Source organism: Petromyzon marinus, chromosome 34, assembly GCF_048934315.1.
Source record: "Petromyzon marinus isolate PM22_M1 ecotype Great Lakes invasive population chromosome 34, UKy_Petmar_22M1.pri1.0, whole genome shotgun sequence".
Taxonomy (NCBI): Eukaryota; Metazoa; Chordata; class Hyperoartia; order Petromyzontiformes; family Petromyzontidae; genus Petromyzon; species Petromyzon marinus.
In genome coordinates this window covers 735,335-756,786 of record NC_133700.1, presented here as the reverse complement: position 1 = coordinate 756,786, position 21,452 = coordinate 735,335, and the positions used below count along the sequence as shown (strand labels likewise).

Sequence of the window (21,452 nt, the reverse complement as noted above, 5' to 3'; positions counted from 1 at the left end):
ATGCGTTCGCGCTGCCGTGGCGGTGTTTGTAAACGACGACAGACTGAGCGCGAGCGTGAAACGTGGCGCTCAACTCCCAAACGCTGCCGCTGCCGTGGTGGCTCCGGGCCTCCTCCGTCACGATTATACGCCGCTCTGCGTAGAGACGCACGGTGTTGAGTTGCGTGGCAGGAGTTTGAAGCGGCCGTTTAGATTGGGCCTGCGAGGCAGTGCACCGCGGGAACTTTAATAATAATAATAATTGTACGTCTCGGGATGTAATCGTGCCTGGGGCCGCTGTACTAGCGAGGCGTGGGTGGGGGGTAGCAGAAGGTGGCATTGATCAGGAGGTCTTCGTGAGAAACATGGAGCCTGTTGATTGGGCGTCACGGTTGGGACATGTTAACTCCATAGCCAGGTATACAGGAGCTTGTGGGTTCTATCCTGACGCCTGCTGTATATTGGGAATTTGCGTCTCCTCTCTCCCTGTGATTACGTTAATTTTTCTCCAGGGCCTCCGGTTTTTCCCTCCACATTTGAAAAATAGTCTCGTTCATAGTTTGATGAGGTGACGAGGGTGGTGTGGAGCACAGTGCGGATCAGAAGCCCGCGACGGTGAAAGCTAATCCGCTGACTGACGTCGCTTGTAGCCCGAGAAGAGGAAGGGGATGGCATCTCAGCTCTGATTAAATCTCCCGCTGTGACGCTCTCCCCGCGCTCCCTCTCCCCCTTCATCCCCTCCTCGCGTGGGCGCATGCCCCCCCCCCCCCGCCCCCACAGAAGACTTCCACGACGCTCCGCGCTTGCGGGGACAGGAGCGCAGCCGCAGCCACGGATTCTTCTCCTTTCCCTCGTTCGGAGCCTTCCACACCACCTCCTCCACCTCCTTCGACTCCGGTGAGCGCGCCCAGCCACCCGCTCACCCCTCGCTCACCCCTGCACGCCACTCGCTCACCCACTCATCTGCAATCCACTCACTCGCACAACAACATGATCAACACCAATAACCGCCATTCACCACTAAGTGGGGGTGATGTCACGACGGCGCTTGTGCCATGCTCGCTGCACTTTGAGGTCACCTAATGTGTCCAAGGCCCACTGGAAGGAGGTCGAAGACCCAGACGCGGGTGCCACGGGTCGACTGACTGAGATGACTGGCTGTTAAGCCACCTGTCCTCCCCACTGTGCCAACTTGCTGCTCTTTAGTCGCCCGGCACTCCGCTCGTTGTTGAGAGCGTCACTCCTGTGCCCTACGCTGTTGATGGAGGGCGACTGCCTCCATCTGCCCAGTAGCATCCTTGACGAGCCTCTTCCATAGAGGTACCAGTCATCGGCAAGTCCAGTTAGCTCCACATCCCCGTGTCCTGCATAAGTACATCTCTTCTCTAGTCCGTGCCGTGCCCATTTAGCCCCCTCTATCCAGCCCAACAGAAGCTGTTTAGGCATTCGGCGACTGGGCATGCGGGCCACATGACCCAGCCAATACAGTCTCGCCTGCCAGAGGGGCTCACCAGTGGAAATATATTCAGATCTCAAGCATCTATGAGCTCCTCACACAATTCAGTCTGATTAAACCCAGGATGGATCATAGGCATGCCATCCTGAATGTTTCACACTGGGACAGATGTGTTGCCTCTGAGAGGTCCACATTTCGCAGGCATAGAGAAGGGAGCGCATAACTCTGGCCGAAAAGACCCGGAGGTTCGTGTGGACTGACAGACCAGGTAGCTTCTAACACCGCGTTATGTAGCTGATAAAAATATCCTGGCTTTCCACTGATTTGGAATGAAACTTCTGCTGCCAAACCAGAGCAGGTCATAAGCACACTACCCAGGTACAAAAACGTCTACGCTCTCTCCACAGCCTCCGACTTGGTTGCCGCGGTGGTGAGATGTTATCTCCCTCACCTGGTATGCAGGAGGTCGTGGATTCGATCCTGTATATTTGGGGTTTGGATGTTCTCCCCATGGCCACGTGGATTTTTATCCGGGTCCTCCAGCTTTTCCCTCCACTTTTAGAAACATTCATTTTGAGTATTTGTCTGCTATAAATTTCCACATGATAAGCCAGTTAGCACTATCATTTGTAGCCAGGTAGCTTCTGAAAAAAATATAATAGCTCGGTGGGCTTTACCTGGTAAATAAAATAGTTTTAGTAACTGCCCCATCATTCATGGGGAGTTGAGGGGGTGGAGCGTTTGGCGCAAAAAAAACCAGGCAGGTTCAGCAGCAGAGCCTCCAACTCCTCAGATTGAGGAACAATTACCCGTCATCAGCTTGCGTAACATGGTTGACCAATCGGGATCCGTCCCTTGACCTCAACCCGGGCATCAAACAGTCTCCCATTGTATCTGTACCAGATAGGAATTCCTCCAGTACACCCATGGACAGTTTCTAGAACTATGTGATTGAAGAATACGTAAAATAATGTGGGAGCCAGGAGATATCCCTGTTGCACCTCAAGGTGAACGTGGAATGGCTCCGACTCCCGGCCACACAACTTTATCTGGGCCTGCCCACCATCATGATGAAGGTCCTTAATTAATGTGAGCAGTGTCAGGGACCCCAAAAGCATAAAGAACAACCCAGAACCCTGGCCTATTGAAGGTACCATTGGCCTTGTTTCGCAGTTTCCTGCCCCGAGTGGAAGACTGTCCACTCCTTATGTTGACCGGAGCCAGAACCAGCCCACCAGACATCCCGAATTCCATCAGAGTTCCAGGCAGTACCGGTCCATCTCCCGATAGAGGAATGGCATCCCATCCTCTGCAGCGAGCGTTCAGACATTCCACGTGGCCAACCGCAGTGGTTTCCTGTTCCTGGAGGAACCCCAAGTTGGGGGGGTGGGGGGGGTGGAGGGGGGTTCAGTCTGGCTCAGCCATAGACGCCTGTTCCCCTGGGGCCCCCAGCAAAGCTGAATTGGGTGTTTCCACCGTGATGTTTGGTAGGAATAGTGTCAGGTGCAGTGGTTACCAGCACCTCGCACACCACACTAATTTAACTGCAAAGACAAAGATCCCCCTTATAGCCCAAACAGACTTTTGAGGCAAGTGCTGTTAGTGAGCACCTACGAAGGCCAGTGAGGCAGACGAGGGGGTGGGTGGACAACACCAAACTCGGCTGCCTTTGTCTCCCTCTTAATGTTTACACATCGCAACAGGTACTTATTTAAGGCTGAGTCGACGCCACTCACTCGCTCATCTGCATGCCGCTCTCTCACCCGCTCAACCACACACCACTCGATTACTCCCTCACCCGCACACCACTCACCCACACGTACTGTGCGTGCGTGTGTGCCGTGTGTGTAGGCACCATGTATATACCGTGCGTGTGTGCTGTATGTGTGTGCTGTGTGTGTATTGTATATGTGCTGTGTATATGTACTGTGTAGGCGCTATGTGTGTATATGCTGTGTGCTGTATGTGTATTTACTGTGCGTGCGTGCGTGTGTGCTGTATGTGTGTGCTGTGCGTGTAGGCACCTTGTGGGCAACGTGTTTGTACTGTGTGTGTGCTGTGGTCGTACTGTGTGTGCTGTGTAAGCACTGTGTACTGTGTGTATGTACTGTACGTGTGTGTGCTGTGTGTAGGCATCATGTATGTGCTGTGTGTGTATTGTATATGTGCTGTGTACAGTGAGGGAAAAAAGTATTTGATCCCCTGCTGATTTTGTACGTTAGCCCACTGACAAAGAAATTATCAGTCTATAATTTTATGGTAGGTTTATTTGAACAGTGAGAGACAGAATAACAACAAGAAAATCCAGAAAAACGCATGTCAAAAATGTTATAAATTTATTTGCATTTTATTGAGGGAAATAAGTATTTGACCCCCTCTCAATCAGAAAGATTTCTGGCTCCCAGGTGTCTTTTATACAGGTAACGAGCTGAGATTAGGAGCACACTCTTAAAGGGAGTGCTCCTAATCTCAGCTTGTTACATGTATAAAAGACACCTGTCCACAGAAGCAATCAATCAATCAGATTCCAAACTCTCCACCATGGCCAAGACCAAAGAGCTCTCCAAGGATGTCAGGGACAAGATTGTAGACCTACACAAGGCTGGAATGGGCTTACAAGACCATTGCCAAGCAGCTTGGTGAGAAGGTGACAACAGTTGGTGCGATTATTCCCAAATGGAAGAAACACAAAAGAACTGTCAGTCTCCCTCGGCCTGGGGCTCCATGCAAGATCTCACCTCGTGGAGTTGCAATGATCATGAGAACGGTGAGGAATCAGCCCAGAACTACACGGGAGGATCTTGTCAATGATCTCAAGGCAGCTGGGATCATAGTCACCAAGAAAACAATTGGTAACACACTACGCCGTGAAGGACTGAAATCCTGCAGCGCCCGCAAGGTCCCCCTGCTCAAGAAAGCACATATACATGCCCGTCTGAAGTTTGCCAATGAACATCTGAATGATTCAGAGGACAACTGGGTGAAAGTGTTGTGGTCAGATGAGACCAAAATGGAGCTCTTTGGCATCAACTCAACTTGCCGTATTTGGAGGAGGAATGCTGCTTATGACCCCAAGAACACCATCCCCACCTTCAAACATGGAGGTGGAAACATTATGCTTTGGGGGTGTTTTTCTGCTAAGGGGACAGGACAACTTCACCACATCAAAGGGACGATGGACGGGGCCATGTACCGTCAAATCTTGGGTGAGAACCTCCTTCCCTCAGCCAGGGTATTGAAAATGGGTCGTGGATGGGTATTCCAGCATGACAATGACCCAAAACACACGGCCAAGGCAACAAAGGAGTGGCTCAAGAAGAAGCACATTAAGGTCCTGGAGTGGCCTAGCCAGTCTCCAGACCTTAATCCCATAGAAAATCTATGGAGAGAGCTGAAGGTTCGAGTTGCCAAACGTCAGCCTCGAAACCTTAATGACTTGGAGAAGGTCTGCAAAGAGGAGTGGGGCAAAATCCCTCCTGAGATGTGTGCAAACCTGGTGGCCAACTACAAGAAACGTCAGACCTCTGTGATTGCCAACAAAGGGTTTTGCCACCAGGTACTAAGTCATGTTTTGCAGAGGGGTCAAATACTTATTTCCCTCATTAAAATGCAAATCAATTTATAGCATTTTTGACATGCGTTTTTCTGGATTTTTTTTGTTGTTATTCTGTCTCTCACTGCAAATAATCCTACCATTAAAATTATAGACTGATCATTTCTTTGTCAGTGGGCAAACGTACAAAATCAGCAGGGGATCAAATACTTTTTTCCCTCACTGTATATCTACCGTGCATGTACAGTGTAGGCGCTATGTGTGTGTGTGTATATGCTGTGTGCTGTATGTACTGTGTGTATTGTATATGTGCTGTGTATATGTACCGTGAATGTACTGTGTAGGCGCTATGTGTGTATATGCTGTGTGCTGTGTGTGTGCTGTGTGTGTATTGTATATGTGCTGTGTATATGTACCGTGAATGTACCGTGAATGTACTGTGTAGGTGCTGTGTGTGTATATGCTGTGTGCTGTATGTACTGTGTGTGTGTGTGCTGTGTATATGTATCGTGAATGTACTGTGTAGGCACTATGTGTGTATATGCTGTGTGCTGTGTATGTACTGTGTGTGTGTGCTGTGTATGTACTGTGTGTGTGTGCTGTATGTACTGTGTGTGTGTGCTGTATGTACTGTACTGTGCGTGTGCTATATGTACTGTACTGTGTGTGCTGTATGTACTGTGTGTGTGTGTGTGCTGTATGTACTATACTGTGTGTGTGTGTGCTGTATGTACTGTGTGTGTGTGCTGTATGTACTGTGTGTGTGTGCTGTATGTACTGTGCTGTGTGTGTGTGCTGTATGTACTGTGCTGTGTGTGTGTGCTATATGTACTATACTGTGTGTGTGTGTGTGCTGCGCGTTTGCCGCAGGCTTCAGTGGGTTTGGCTCGTTTGGCGGGGCGGCGCTGGGTGACGAGTATTCTCCGTTCCCGTCGTTCTCGGGCGCCCAGCGGCCCCAGCCGGCGGGCTCCTTCCGCTCCGTGTCCACGTCCACGCGCTTCATCAACGGCCATAAGATCACCACCCGCAAGTACGCCACCATCGCCACGTCCTGTCACAACATCGTCATCACACCTCGTCATAGCATCGTCATAACGTCATCACCACGCGCAAGAGCCCCTCGCCGCCGCCGCCATCGCTGCGTCCCGTCACAACATCGTCATGGCAACATCATCACAACATCATCACCACCCGCAAGGATGCCACGCCGCCACCATCACCACGCCATCACCAACGTATTCATCACAACATCATCACGACATCATCACTACATCATCACTACATCATCGCAGCATCATCACCACCCACAAATACGCTACGCCGCCACCATCACCACGTCACAGCATCTTATGACATAATGACATCATAATGCCATCACAACATCATCATAACATCATACCAACGTCATCATCACCACCTGCAGCTACGCCACACCACCACAGCATCATCATCACAACTTCATCACACCAGAAGTCGCCACATCACTCCGTCGCCATCACATTCGGACATTTTCACAACATCCCCACCATCTGCAAGCACGCCACACCATTATCACAACGTGACAACTTAATGACCACCTGTTGTAAGCATGCCACGTCGCCATCATCACAACGTCATAACATGACCACCCTCTCAAGTATGCTGCACTACCGACATGGGCTCAACATCGCATCATCAAAACACCATCACCACACCTCCCGCAAGTATGCCAAGTCACCATCACACTCAAGACACACATCACCATCACATGAACGTCGCAGCATCATCATCTGCAAGTATAGAACATTCATAATATAATTGTCATGATCACATCATGCAGCACCATCGCAACATCACAGCCATCGCACCACCACGTAACCCGCAAGTAAGAAACATCACTGACATCACCATCACAAGCTTCACGCCATCATGATTATCACATGACACCGACCTGCAACATCACACCATCGCAATGCTGTCAAGACACCCCATCACAACGTCACCCCATCATCATACCACACCACTGGCAAGGATCATCATCATCGTCATCACGATATGCGTCCAAGTTGCCGCGCGTCCTCGTTTTCCCTGTCTCCTGCGTTCCCGTGTCTGGGTAACCATGAGCCCCCCCCCCCACCCCCACCTGGTTAACCTCCCCCCCCCCCCTCCGCGTGCGGCTACGGTGGCGCAGGATCGTGGAGAACGGGCAGGAGCGCATCGAAGTGGAGGAGGATGGACAAATCAAGTCCATTAAAGTGGACGGTAAGGAGCAGATGGCCAAGCTCACGTACTAGAGGGCCCGCCTGCAGCAGCAGCAGCAGCACGGCAGCACACAGCGCCCGGCCTCCTCCAGGGGCCGCCGAGGGCATAGGGGCTACGCTCGGGCTAGGGAGCACATCCGAGGTTGGGGTTGGGGGGGGGGATGGGGTGGGGTGGGGTGGGGGGTGGCGGGAGCAGGGGTACGGTACAGATGACTGTGATGGGGGTGGGGGGCTGGGCTGTGCGAGCACCGCGACCCTGAGCCACGCGTGGCCGCCCTCGCACACTCGCAACACTCGCAACACTCGCAACACTCGCACACACACTCGCACGCACACACGCTCGCACACTCGCACGCTCGCGCACTCGCACGCACACTCGCACGCTCGCACGCGCACTCGCACGCACACTCGCACACACTCGCACACACTCGCACACACTCGCACACATTCCTTCTCCGTTTTGTCCTCCTGGCGCCGCTCCTCCCTGGTTGGCGGCGCCAGCTCCGTGTTTTATTTTCACCGTGGTGGCGGTGTCGGTGGAACCACGCGCAGACGCTGCCCCCGCCCCCACCCCGCACCCCCCGGGTCTGGTGGCGGAGCGGCACGCGCGTTGGAATACGGAAGGCAATTCGGTACAAAAAAAAAACCTAAATAATAAAACCCAAAAACATTTTGTATTTCTCTCGTTACAAGCGTCGGCTAACACTCGGCGTGCGGTTAATCTTCCAAAACCGTGAAAGTTATTACCCGAGGGCAATAATCTCGTGCATTCCCCTCGTACGGGTGCGCGACGCGGCCCGTGTCCTCGCCGTTATTATTTATGCAGAATTTTCGTGTGCACGGGTGTGCAGCTGTGAAACTAACTGTCATTTTTTTAAGTGGCGCCACCATTTTTTTGTTTTGTTTTGTATTGCGTGAGGTCACTTTAATAAACACCCTTCCACGTTTGCGAGTGCATTTATTGTTTAAATTGTTTCACCTCCATTATTAACACCGCCACTCACGCTTGCCACCCCTCCACCGCCGCCGCCGCCGCCGCGCTCGCAACGCTCGCCCGCGCGTGGTGAGCGTAGCGGCCGCCAGGGCGCCAGCGAGGCGCCCGTGGCCTTGCCCGCGGTCGCAAGCGTCACGCCGTCGACAACCGAGAGGGGTCGCCCCGGCCCAGCCGCACGGCGGCCGGTCGTAGACAGACGGCAAGCCCCGAAGACGGTCGATCTTGGGTTAAACCGGCACCTGGTCCATCGTAAACGCTGCCATAGAAGGACGGCCAACGACCCCAGCCGAGGTGGCTGACCCGTGACGGCGACGGCACCGGAAGCAATTGTCGGCCCACGAGAGAGCTCGCTGTGGAATACCGAGCCGTCAAGATCGCTGACCATCACTGAAAACAGCAGCGTTAACTAAAAGTAGCGGTCCCTAAAAATAGCCGTCACTAAAAGTAGTTGTGACCTAAAGGCAGCAATTGTTAACCGTAGCCAAAGGTGGAGGGCCAAAGTAGCGGTCGTCGCCGAGTGCGTGGGCCCTGTAGAGTCGCTCCGTGCGGCCCCGTGGGGGGAGGGGGGGGGAGCGCTGCATCGCACGGGGCCTCCCCATCCCGTGTGGCCTCCCCATCCCGTGTGGCCTGACCCCCCCCCACCCCGTGTGCCGTGCCTCCCACCCTCACCTCAACCCTTGCAACCCCCCCAACCCCAATTCTAACCCACACCGCACCTCCCACGTAACCCGAATGCTAACTGCAACCCTAAACCCAACCCTGACCTCGACCCTTGCCCTGCTGCTACAAACCGCAACCCAACCCCCCCCCGCGAATTCGGCTGGCGCATGGGACGGTCCGTACACTGGGAGAACGATTTGCTAAAGGCAAGGGCACGTCCACACTTCGGGGTTCGACTATTCTGTTGCCCTCGGTGACCTTGGTGGACAACTTCTCGGTTTGCAAACGTCACCCTTTCAAAAACATCACTCGTTCGTGTCTTGTGTTTTTATTTTCACCGATGCTGTGCGCTCGTATTGTCTTTTTTGACCATAAATATTGCTCCTCCACCCGACGTTTTCATCACCATCCTCATCGCCATCCTCATCGCCACCACCTTGGCACCTTCGTGAATGCATTGACGATGCGTTTGTGAGCAACGTTCACTGAAAACGCGAAATCTGCTCCAGCAAAGCTATCAGAGGCCAGTCTGCCAGTCTTACTGGCTAGAGACCCCACCAGAGACCAATCCGTCAATTTATTCCTATCTAGAGACCCATCAAAGACCAGTCTGCCAGTCTTTTACTGGCTAAGATTGATGGTGTTGCTGCAGTCGTTTTGAAGGACCCGGTGTGCTTGTGGTTTTTGTGCTGCTGCTGCTGCTGTGTGCCCTGGGTCCTCAGGTGGGTACAGCGTGGCAGGCTGCGCGCGCGTGGGCCCCCGTGTGTGGCGCTAGCAGGGAAGCCGCGACTCCTACACCCGCTCCCCCCACACCCTCGCACGCATGGCTGGCCCTCGTCAAACAAACCCGCCTACTTGGCGTTCGTGGTTATGATGTTTTGGGGGCGAGGCCACGTTATTGATTCTGGCCGAGTCTGTGTCGTAAGACCGTCCACCGTCTGACGTAGCCAAGCAAATTGAATTGTCACGTGTGCAAGCGTTGTCGGGACAAGCCAATTGTTTTCGGCTCGCTCGCCGTGGGTCTAGAGTCGAAAAAACAACTCTGGAGGGCAGATTTAGCAGCGGTAAGAACCCCGACCTTTCGCTGGAAACTGCCAAAGCCCTCTTCAGGCCTAAGGTCCAGGAACACGGAAAAGACTCCAAGACAAAACGGTTTCAGCCAGTCCGCTTATGTTTTTTTTATTTGTAGCAAATTCATCGGGCGTCGTCATTTCAGCAAAAAATTGCAAGCCGCAGTTGGATGGCGGTTAAGTCGCAGCCTCGTGGCACAGTGCACTTTGCAGACCGGCAGTTTTGGCTGCGATGCTGGCGAGATTTGGGGTCATTCAGTATTGGTCAATCAGATCCTCGCACCAATTATTTTTTTAAAATTAGGGTTGGGGTGAAACTTGGATTCGACCATCACGCCCGCTTTAGTCTCGGCGTGGTCGTCCCTGACCCGGGTAGCTGCGTGCGCTTGCTGGGGGGGCACGGCGAGGGGTCGTGACCCCACCGTGAAGGGTGTCCCGTCTAACGCGATTCACGGGGAGCGTGCGTGTCAGCGGTGAGCTAGGGACGGTGTCTTCAGGTCTCGCTGAGACGGCTTCTGCGTCATCGGAAAGCACAGTGGTCGCTCTGGAAGAGAGAGAGAGGGAATGATTCGGAGGCCGCGAATGCCGCGCTTTGCATGTATGTACGTTGAACTGCTTTTGCACCGTACGTAGCTAAACCGTGAATATCGGAGGTGCGAGGGAAGGCAAAAACTAAACGCAAAGCAGTTCTAAAGAACATGAGTTTGTTAATCTAGATTATTTGAAATTGCATAGCTCCAATGGCTTCCTAATATCAGAAAGCAGAGCGTTCCAGACCGCCGGAGAAGCGCATCTGAAAGCGCACGATGCAGTGGCCTGCTGTGTTCAATGGTTTACCAAAAGCCACAGCGAGGATGACCTTGAGTTTGCGTGATGATTTCTGTTCCTTGAGATCAGCAAGTTGTTGTGGTTCATTTGTGGCACTCGCTTTGTGTGCAGTGAGCGTGACCTCGGTGTATGCGTTGGGTAACCGGAAGGTTCGATTCCCGACTCGGGCACCTCTGTGTGCTGTCCGCGTTCTGCCCCTGTTCTGCGTGGGTTTCTTTAAAGTTCTGCAGTTTACTCCCATAGCTATTGGCCACAACATGCGAATGCTGAACATTGACCTGCAAATTAGCCAGTTGGGATCGTCAACCCCCCTCCCTACTCCGAAAAAAAACCTGTCAGATCCCTCCTGAAAACGAGCCTGCAGGCTGGGCGAGGGCTTCCCCCCCCGGGTGAACGAGCAGAGGAGAAGACATTGTAGCAGCAGGCCACGTGGCACCGGTTGGCTGGCGTACCCGAGTCGTCGTTGTCGTCGGTACCAAGGTCACGTGTTGATTGATGGCCGACTCGGCCTCGGAATCTGTTTATTTCCTGGAGGAGAAACCTGATGAAGCTCTTTTTCACCAGCGACACGGGGGGAGGCGGGGGGGGGGGGCAATTAAGGGGCAAGACAGCGAAAAGGTCGCTATAAATGACTACAACGAAATAAAGTACAGACGTACAAATGGCACAAGTACAAACATTCCTGCCCATTTGTCAACACCAAATGCAAGCTTGGGGCTAGGCAGCAAAACAACAACAGCAACAGTCCCAGACCACACCAAGACAACAACAACACACAAGTGCCTCAATGAACTATCGATGATACACAGGATGGGGGGGGGAGGGGGTCAAAGTTACACATCACATTTGTATCTGGCACGAATGGTCTGCTTGGGGGGGAGTCGGACCGGCATCCTCATCCCCCTCGCGGTCTCCTCCGCGGCCAGCGGAGTCACGTGACACGACGGGGAGCCACCCAGACGTGACGTCACAGTTCAACTCCAAGCACGCAAGTGCATTTGGGTATTCGCGCCATTCTCCAAGGCCACATCGTCAAGGTGTTTCACAGACACGGTGTGCAGCAGTTGCACAATGTGGGAGTGAAGTTGCTATGGTGATGTGTCATCCCAATTAAGTAATTTGTGGTGTAATTTGTCAACATGCAATGGCCGACTGTATTTCAAATGCCGTCAAAAGGTCTTTAACGGCTTCTGCGAAGAAGGCAAGTGCAGTATTTACGTTTAACACGGCCGCAGTATTATCCAGGGCATCCGCTGGGTTTCAAACCACGAACCCCTGCAACGATCGGTGAACGCACTCCGGCCGTGCCACGTGACAGCGTTGAGTTCTCACCCGGTGAAGCAACACGAGAGACGCCTGCACATTGACCGCTGGACTCTGTCGGCCTTCCGGGTCGCAGGCGGACTTGGCGCTGGAGTTGTTTGCAAGCTGCACGCGCGCAGGGTGAGTGGCGGCGGCGGCGGCGGCGGTGGTGGTGGGGGGGGAGGGCGTTGACGCTGGAGGAAGATACAGATCTGGCGCTGCGAATGAGACCATGGCCCGAGCTGCCAATGTTTGTACAATATCACGTTTCAAAACAGGAACTTTGTTCGCCCGTGGCAGCACCGGTCACGTGACTGATATCAGGGGCAGATGCAGTCGTGGAGCCAAGCACAAGTTCCCAAAGAGGAACCCGAGATGAGACGCGGCCCAGCGAGCGCGCGAGCGTGCGAGCGTGCGAGCGGAGGAAGAGCAACCAGGAAGACAAACCACACGCACGCCTGGTCTCAGCAGCGCCGTCCGGCGCACGCCTGCCCTCGGGAGGCGTTTGGGTTTCCTGACAGACGGCGTGTGGCCTGCTGTGGACTGCGGATCGCGACGTGGAGATCCGCACAGGAAGTGGAACAAACACGGACGACGGTGTCCCTCGTGCGGGGCGCCGGAGCAGTGCACACGAGCTATTGATGATGCCAGAGCCTCAAAGGGGAGGGAGTCTTGGGGAATTTTGGCCAAACGTCTCGTGTAGTTGGACGCTTAGCCGATTCCTCGTAGATGGGTTTTGTTTACGTTTGATGTTGGGGGGCGGGGTAGCCAGGGTGCCTGCGGAAATGCCAAGATTGGCAACATCCCGCTTGCTGCACTGCACCACCACGAGCACTGGGGACGTAGCCCCGCCAGGGGAGGCGTCTCGGCGTGATCGCGGCCTGATCCGCCAATTCCACCTTCCCAGAGCGCTGGGCCACGTGCCTGGCTCTCTCACAATGGGTGGCACGCTCGGCGAAAGGAGGGAGGGCGACGAGCTGGGCGGGCCCCTCGGTGAAGCGAGAGCCGCGACGCTTTGCGTTATTTCCTGCAAAAAGCCAAAATATCCTTCCCCCCCCCCCCCGCCGGTCCGCCGCGGTGAGCGCACGGGGACCGCAGCGGCACGGAGGCCGTACACCGCTCGTCCTGTACACAGGGCTGCCCTGTACCCAGGGCTTTCCCTGTACCCAGGGCTCGTCCTGTACCCAGGGCTGCCCTGTACCCAGGGCTGCCCTGTACCCAGGGCTGCCCTGTACCCAGGGCTGCCCTGTACCCAGGGCTGCCCTGTACCCAGGGCTGCCCTGCACCCAGGGCTGCCCTGCACCCAGGGCTGCCCTGCACCCAGGGCTGCCCTGCTCCCAGGGCTGCCCTGCTCCTGCAGACACGTGGCCCTTCCCCCTGGCTTCGCTCGTCACGCGGGTTCCACGTTCTTCCGTTTGTCGCAAGTGTTCTCGCTCGCTCTCGCCACTACTGGCCCTACTGGCCCTCCTCTTGCTGCAGAGAGAGAGAGGGTTTGGTCTACTCTTTCATGCTGACCGGGCGTCTTGATGAGTTGCGAGTACCCACACTCTACCCCCACCACACGTCACCTGCTGCTTCTGCTGCTGGGTGGGCAGGAGTTGGGGAGGGGGATTTAAGAGAAACTCTCTCCATTGTTTCAGCCGCTTGGCCAGGAGATGGAATCGAATCGGCGACCTCTGAATAGCTGGAGCCCAGTGAAGTCCATTGCGCTGACCTTTGCACCACCACAGTGGCAGCTCCCTGCGTTTGAAGACGTAACGAAAGCACGACGATTCTTATCTCGTAGCTCCACAGCCAGGCTGCGGAGCACGGGCTGCACCCGCACGAGTGTGAAGCTGTGGGTTCGTCTGTCTGTCTACGTGCTATGGAGAAGGGCCGTTGCCTGAAACGTTGCCAAGTTTTTTCCTGTTGTTTTTTCGAGGCCACAGCGTGATCGACATGTGTTTGAGATTTGTGTTGTTAATTGTGCTCGTGCACTACTGGCAATGCAGCAGCTGTAGCAGCAGCAGCAGCGTATCAGCAGCAGCTCGGCACAGCGGCCGCCCTCTTGCGCACGCGATGGAGGTCGCGTCGTTTCAGCAGACCCGCCTCGGTGAAGCGAAGGTCACGTTTCCCTTGGCTCTGCCATCGCCCCCACACCCCCACGGTTTAGTCAGTTCTCATTCAGAATAGATTCTTGGGTTAGCCGACCTAATTACCTGGCCAAATTTTGTAGTGGAACCCTCCACCACCCCACGTGGCCAAACGTGCCACGTGTCCGTGCGTTTAAAGACGCGCCAGCGGTCACTGTTTCGGCTCGCTCACCTCACGACCAAAGTTATCCATTAGATGCGCGGCGTTTTGCCGGAAACTGCATCGGGCATCTTCGGGTCGAAGACCAAACATAATTTATGAATCAAATTTTAGTAACCTTCTGCGTGTCGAGTGAATGTCGTTGAAGCCGGTGTGAATTCAAGAGACCGGGACTAGTTAGCTCACTTGAAAAATTACCTGGATTGGGCTGACACCTGTCCTCTGTCTGGGTGCGACCTGGTACAGTCCCGGAATTGGCATCATCTGTCATCATCTGTCATCGTGTTCCGGTGGCACCGTAGTTGCTCTCCTGCGGGAGATGGCAGCACAGTTCTGAGAAACGTGTCCCGGTCTGGTCTCAAGTGGAGAAGGTGGCCACCCCAGACCTGCATGACCGACCTGACAACAATGTTTAAAACTAAACTGTTTTATTTCAGCAGGTAAAGCCAACTGAGCTATGAGCTCTTTTTTTCAGAGGCGACCTGGCCACACGTGCTGGCTCATCGAACGTGGGCATTGGCATCAAGCATGGGAATTCATAGCAGCTGCCAAAACAATCTGAACACGCGTTTCTCAATGCAGAGGGAAAAACCGGAGAAAAATCCACGCGACCACCATGGGGCAGGAGAGAGAGAGAGAGACGCGCAAACTCCAAATGTACAACAGGCATTGCCAGGGTCCGGGATGGTATCCAGGGAACCTGAGCACCGCGGCGAGGAACACAAAACCAAATCGGAGCAGGGCAACCACCGCGTTTCCAGCGTCGACGTGGGCCAGCCATGCCGGGTTCATGGCCACAGCCGGAGGGAGGAGCAGCGGCGGCAGCACGGAGACCTGAGGCCGGCACCACACACAGCCGGGCCAGCTGGTGAGACAGGGAAGCCAGATCCACTCCCGCACGTAGCAGGGCCGAGGATTCGGCACGTGGTCAGGAGTTGCATGGGTTCATGCTACAGTCTGGTTGTACAGGGTGTTGCAAAAGAAGGACCCCATTTGAAAGCGCTATATCTCTGCAACCACGAACCTCCCGTGAATGAAACTCTTACCACTTGAAAGGGCGGGGCATAGAGTTTCAAATGATTACCGCGAGATGCGTCTCCCAGCGCACAAACAGCCCCTAGCCTCAGTCATTCGCAAGACAACACTGCCTCAACGTTGGATATGTCACACCGGACCCCAAGACTTGGTGCTACACTCTTGCCCCCCAGGATCCCCAGACATCACCACACCCTGTGACTTTTTCTTGTGGAGATGCCTCAAAGACCCGTGGTGTTTTTGTGCCACCATTAGCGACTCATCTGGATGACCTCAAAAACAGAATCACGGTAGCGGTGACTTCAGTGGAAGAAGACACTTTGAGTGGCGTTTGGGAAGAATTCAACTATCGTCTCGATGTTGTCCGTACAGCAGGTGGAGGGCACATAGAGCATTTATAAAATGGTTAGTAAAACTTGATAACTCATTAAACCGTTTGTAACTTTTTGTGTAATTGTAACATGTTGCCATCGTGAAATATACTGCTTTGAAATTGGGTCCATCTTTTTGAAACACCCAGTATAATTTAGTTAGGGCTTGGTGGTAGGGTTAGTTGTTATCGCTTTGATTTCTATTCGCTTCATTACTGTAACTTTAGTGTTTGTTTTTGCTTCCGTCGGTTTGGCGAGCCAGGTCACCCTCGCAAATGAGGCTCTCTCCTGCCTGGTCTCGTGAGTTCTCATTCCGGTGACACAACACATACTTGTGACTGGCTGGTCTTCGTGTAGTTAGAGGAAATTATTGTACGGCCAGCGTCTGGCTCGCTAATGCGATATTTTCCCTAATGATGGCGTTACATAACACTGCCGTGTATGGCAATAGTGGAGCGGCGCAGACTGACGTTGCCTGAAGCTGGCACACACCACGGCACGATGGGAGTGCGATGAGTGGGCGGGCAGTGTCGTGCCTCCCTGTCTGGCTACTTCAGGTCAAGAGGTCATAGGTCAGCCCCGTGGACAATGGTTGGCACGGACACGCAGACGCTGCCTGCCTGCCCGCCCGCCGCCCTAAATCAACACAGGAGGGATCTTTGTAGCCGCGTAACCAAAAATAGACCCTCACTCGTGAGACACGCGCCCGATCGTGGGCGTGATCATTAATTACTGTGCAATTCGCACACATCGCATGCCGTGAGGTTTATGTTGGCAAGGGGATTTGCAATTCAGAAGTCACGACGGTTCGATTCCATCTCCCGTCCGCTGCAGTTGAAATTATGGGGCGAATTTCTTCAAATCCCCCCCCCACCCCATCAACACCCCCGCCTCTGGCCACCTAGCAGTGTAAGTGGGCTCTACCTACGTACCTATGTACGTAGCCAACCGTGCTAATCGCAGGTGCGGGTTCACCACGGCCAAATGGCATTGCTGGCATGGTGGGGTAAAGTGCTCCCGCTTCTTCCGAAATGTGAAATAGTCAGCCCCACATAGCGTCTTGTGGAAGCTATTTTCGTTGAGCAGTGGCTGCAGGAACCGAGCCTTTGTCTCGTGATACCGGGCGGAGCGGAGGGGACAGCGCTACAAGCGACCCCCCCCCCTCCCCGAACAAAACGAGGCATACCCTGGAATCGATTCCCCAACGACCTCGCGATCCCCGAAGATCGTGCCAGCTCGACCCTCCGCTCACACCCTGTGCCACGCGGCCCCTGGAGAAGCGGCGATGCCGGGCGGCGATGCTGGCCCCTTGGGGGGGGGGTGGGGGGGGGTGGATTGCAGCTGGTACCACCGACGCTGTGCCACGTGTGCACCTGGGCAGAGAATTATCTTAATGATAAGGCAAAGGTCAAGAGGTCAACGGATGACCACACCCACAGCTGTTGCACAGTTGACATCTGACCCGCGGAGGTTTACGCGTCGTCTCACCGCCACCAGCGCCTCCTGGCTTGAGGTCTTCTCGACCCCGACTTTGCCGCCTGACGATGCCACTCGAGTGAGCGGTCCCAGTGACCTGCCCTCCTCTTTCTCCCTCCTCTAAACTGCTCACGTGTCCCACCCATCACAACCCTCAAAGTTGCTCGCCCTATCCTGCTACACAATTCCTAGCATCTCCCTAACTATACGGTACCGATACGGTACCGATATGGAACCGATACAGTACCTAAAGGGTACTGATATGGTACTGATGAGCTACCAATATGGTACCGGTATGGTACCGATACGGGACTCGGCAGTCCAAACGCTGGTCTCCGGCTGCCTTGGGAGCGAGTTTGCTGCGGGGAGGGCGCAGTGCGGGTAGCGGCCACGTGGAGGGGATTGGGGTTTATTTATTGGGGTTTATTTATTGGGGTTTATTTATTGGGGTTTATTTATTGGGGTTTATTTATTGGGGTTTATTTATTCATGAAATCGCCTCTGACGCACAAAATGCACATTTCAGCAGCTTCCTGTTTTGGTATTTATGGCCAATTAGGTAAACTCACGCATGCCGGAGGAAACGAAGAGAGAGGTTGGCAGGGGGGGGCAGAGAATGGGAGCCGTGCGTGAGAAGGCATTATCGAAACGTCGCGTGCACAGACACGTGGTGAGTCATATGCACGTGACTGCACAGTTGCCAATCAGATTGAGGCATGTGCCATATCCCAAACTCAAACCATGTTAGCCAATCAGACTATAGCCCTAATCCTCCCCAAACTACCTACACCATAGCTCTAACTTTACCCACAACACTCAGACCACAGCTGTAGCCCTACCCACACCACCCACACCACAGCTGTAGCCCTACCCACACCACCTACACCACAGCTGTAGCCCTGCCCAACACCACAGCTGTAGCCCTGCCCACACCACCCACACCACAGCTGTAGCCCTACCCACACCACCCACACCACAGCTGTAGCCCTACCCCACACCACCCACACCACAGCTGTAGCCCTACCCCACACCACCCACACCACAGCTGTAGCCCTGCCCACACCACCCACACCACAGCTGTAGCCCTACCCCACACCACCCACACCACAGCTGTAGCCCTACCCACACCACCCACACCACAGCTGTAACCCTACCCCACACCACCCACACCACAGCTGTAGCCCTACCCCACACCACCCACACCACAGCTGTAGCCCTGCCCACACCACCCACACCACAGCTGTAGCCCTACCCCACACCACCCACACCACAGCTGTAGCCCTACCCACACCACAGCTGTAGCCCTGCCCACACCACCCACACCACAGCTGTAGCCCTACCCCACACCACCCACACCACAGCTGTAGCCATACCCCACACCACCCACACCACAGCTGTAGCCCTACCCACACCACCCACACCACAGCTGTAGCCCTACCCACACCACCCACACCACAGCTGTAACCCTACCCACAACACCCACACCACAGCTGTAGCCCTACCCCACATCAACCCACACCACAGCTGTAGCCCTACCCACACCACCCACACCACAGCTGTAGCCCTACCCACACCACCCACACCACAGCTGTAGCCCTACCCCACACCAGACAGACGATGACCCGGGCCCCAACCCCATGGCACGATGGTTACCTCCGTCCCCGCCGCGTCTCTCACCGCTCCCCACGTCTCTCGTGCCGAGTCGGCGACTCCGAGACCTGCCGCTCACCGCCATGCCGCCCTCGTCACCCCCGCGTTCGCGTTGCTGAGCACACAGTGGAAATGGAGAGAGAGAATAAGATAGCGAGAGAGGGGAGAGCAGTCGAGATGGTGGAGGTTGATAGAGGAGGAGAGAGTGCAAGAGAGAGGGGGGAGAGAGCAAGAGAGGAAGGTTTGTGAGAGGGGGGGAGCGTGATCATAAAGTTGGGAGCGAACGCTCCTGCCAGGAGCCGACTGCGGAGCGTGACTAGATAACACAAACACAGAGACACAAACACTGAGAGAGACACACAGAGACACAAACACTGAGAGACACAGAGACACAATCACTGAGAGACAAACACTGAGAGAGACACAAACACTGAGACACAAACACTGAGAGACACAAACACTGAGAGACAAACACTGAGAGACACACACACTGAGAGACACACACACTGAGACACAAACACAGAGACACAGACACTGAGAGAAACACACTGAGAGAGACACAAACACTGAGAGACACAAACACTGAGACACACAAACACTGAGACACAAACACTGAGAGACACAAACACAGAGACACAAACACTGAGAGACACAAACACTGATACACAAACACTGAGAGACACAAACACTGAGACAAACAGAGAGACACAAACACTGAGAGACACAAACACTGAGAGACACAAACACTGAGAGAGACACAAACACTGAGAGACATACACACTGAGACACAAACACTGAGAGAGACACAAACACTGAGAGAGACACAAACAGAGACACAGAGAGACACAAACACAGAGACACAAACACAGAGAGACACAAACACAGAGACACAAACACTGAGAGAGACACAAACACCGAGAGACACAAAAACAGAGACACAAACACAGACACACACACACACTGAGAGAGACACAAACACTGAGAGACACAAACACTGAGACACAAACACAGAGACACAAACACTGAGACACAGACACTGAGAGACACAAACACTGAGAGAGACACAAACACTGAGAGACACAAACACCGAGAGACACAACACCGAGAGACACAAACACCGAGAGACACAAACACCGAGAGACACAAACACCGAGAGACACAACCACCGAGAGACACAAAAACAAAGACACAAACACTGAGACACAAACACTGAGAGAGACACAAACACCGAGAGACACAAAAACAGAGACACAAACACTTAGACACAAACACTGAGAGAGACACAAACACAGAGACACAGACACTGAGACACACAAACACTGAGAGATACAAACACTGAGAGATACAAACACTGAGACACAAACACAGAGACACAGACACCAAGAGACACAAACAGAGACACAAATACTGAGAGAGACACAGACACTGAGAGACACAAAAACAGACAAACACTGAGACACAAACACCAAGAGAGACACAAACACTGAGAGACACAAACACTGAGACACAAACACTGACAGACACAAACACTGAGAAACACAAACACTGAGACACAAACACTGAGACACAAACAGAGACACAAACACTGAGAGATACAAACACTGAGACACAAACACTGAGAGACACAAACACTGAGACACAGACACTGAGAGACACAAACAGATACACAAACACTGAGAGACACAGAAACAGACACAAACACTGAGACAAACACCGAGAGAGACACACACACTGAGAGACACAAACACTGAGACACAAACAGAGACACAAACACAGAGACACAAACACTGAGAGACACAAACACTGAGACACAAACACTGAGAGACAAACACTGAGACACAGACACTGAGAGACACAAACACTGAGAGAGACACAAACACTGAGACACAAACACTGAGACACAAACACTGAGACACAAACACTGAGACACAAACACTGAGACACAAACACCGAGAGAGACACAAACACTGAGAGACACAAACACTGAGACAAACACCGAGAGAGATACAAACACTGAGAGACATACACACTGAGACATAGACACTGAGACACAGACACTGAGACACAAACACTGAAATAGACACGAACACTGAGAGACATACACACTGAGACACAAACACTGAGAGAGACACAAACACAGAGAGACACAAACAGACACAAACACTGAGAGAGACACAAACACAGAGACACACAAACACAGAGACACAAAAACAGAGATACAAAAACAGAGACACAAACACTGAGAAACACAAACACTGAGAGAGACACAAACAGAGACACAGAGAGACACAAACAGAGACACAGAGAGACACAAACACAGAGACACAAACACCGAGAGACACAAACACAGAGACACAAACACAGACACAAACACCGAGAGACAAAAACAGAGACACAAACACTGAGACACAAACACTGAGAGAGACACAAACACCGAGAGACACAAAAACAGAGACACAAACACAGAGACACACAAACACTGAGAGAGACACAAACACTGAGAGACACAAACACTGAGACACAAACACAGAGACACAAACACTGAG

The 21,452-nt window shown here is 53.5% G+C and overlaps 2 protein-coding genes across 5 annotated transcripts in view; one reads left to right on the top strand and one right to left on the bottom strand.

Moving 5' to 3' along the window:
* LOC116948557 (dnaJ homolog subfamily B member 6-B-like) overlaps positions 1-21,452 on the top strand; it is a 70,899-nt gene that overhangs the window by 37,430 nt on the left and 12,017 nt on the right. The window contains exons 6-8 of one of the 2 annotated variants that reach the window (XM_032965323.2): positions 763-876; positions 5,859-6,018; positions 7,159-7,229. In XM_032965323.2, coding sequence (XP_032821214.1) covers positions 763-876; positions 5,859-6,018; positions 7,159-7,229 — 345 coding nt within the window. Of the gene's footprint in view, positions 1-759; positions 877-5,858; positions 6,019-7,158; positions 7,230-21,452 lie in introns of both variants that reach the window. The other variant, XM_032965322.2, reaches the window with a different exon arrangement.
* LOC142929758 (uncharacterized) lies at positions 10,036-21,184 on the bottom strand. Of its 3 annotated transcripts, XM_076071595.1 has the most exons (5): positions 18,910-21,184; positions 16,967-17,088; positions 12,113-15,208; positions 11,233-11,332; positions 10,036-10,496 (listed from the first exon to the last, which is right to left on the bottom strand). In XM_076071595.1, the coding sequence occupies exon 1, from the start codon at positions 21,004-21,006 to the stop codon at positions 18,982-18,984; it is 2,025 nt and encodes a 674-aa protein (XP_075927710.1). In that variant the 5' UTR covers positions 21,007-21,184; the 3' UTR covers positions 10,036-10,496; positions 11,233-11,332; positions 12,113-15,208; positions 16,967-17,088; positions 18,910-18,981. The 3 variants fall into 3 exon arrangements, with proteins under 3 accessions (XP_075927710.1, XP_075927709.1, XP_075927708.1); XM_076071594.1 differs by having other exon boundaries at positions 10,036-11,332; XM_076071593.1 differs by having other exon boundaries at positions 10,036-15,208.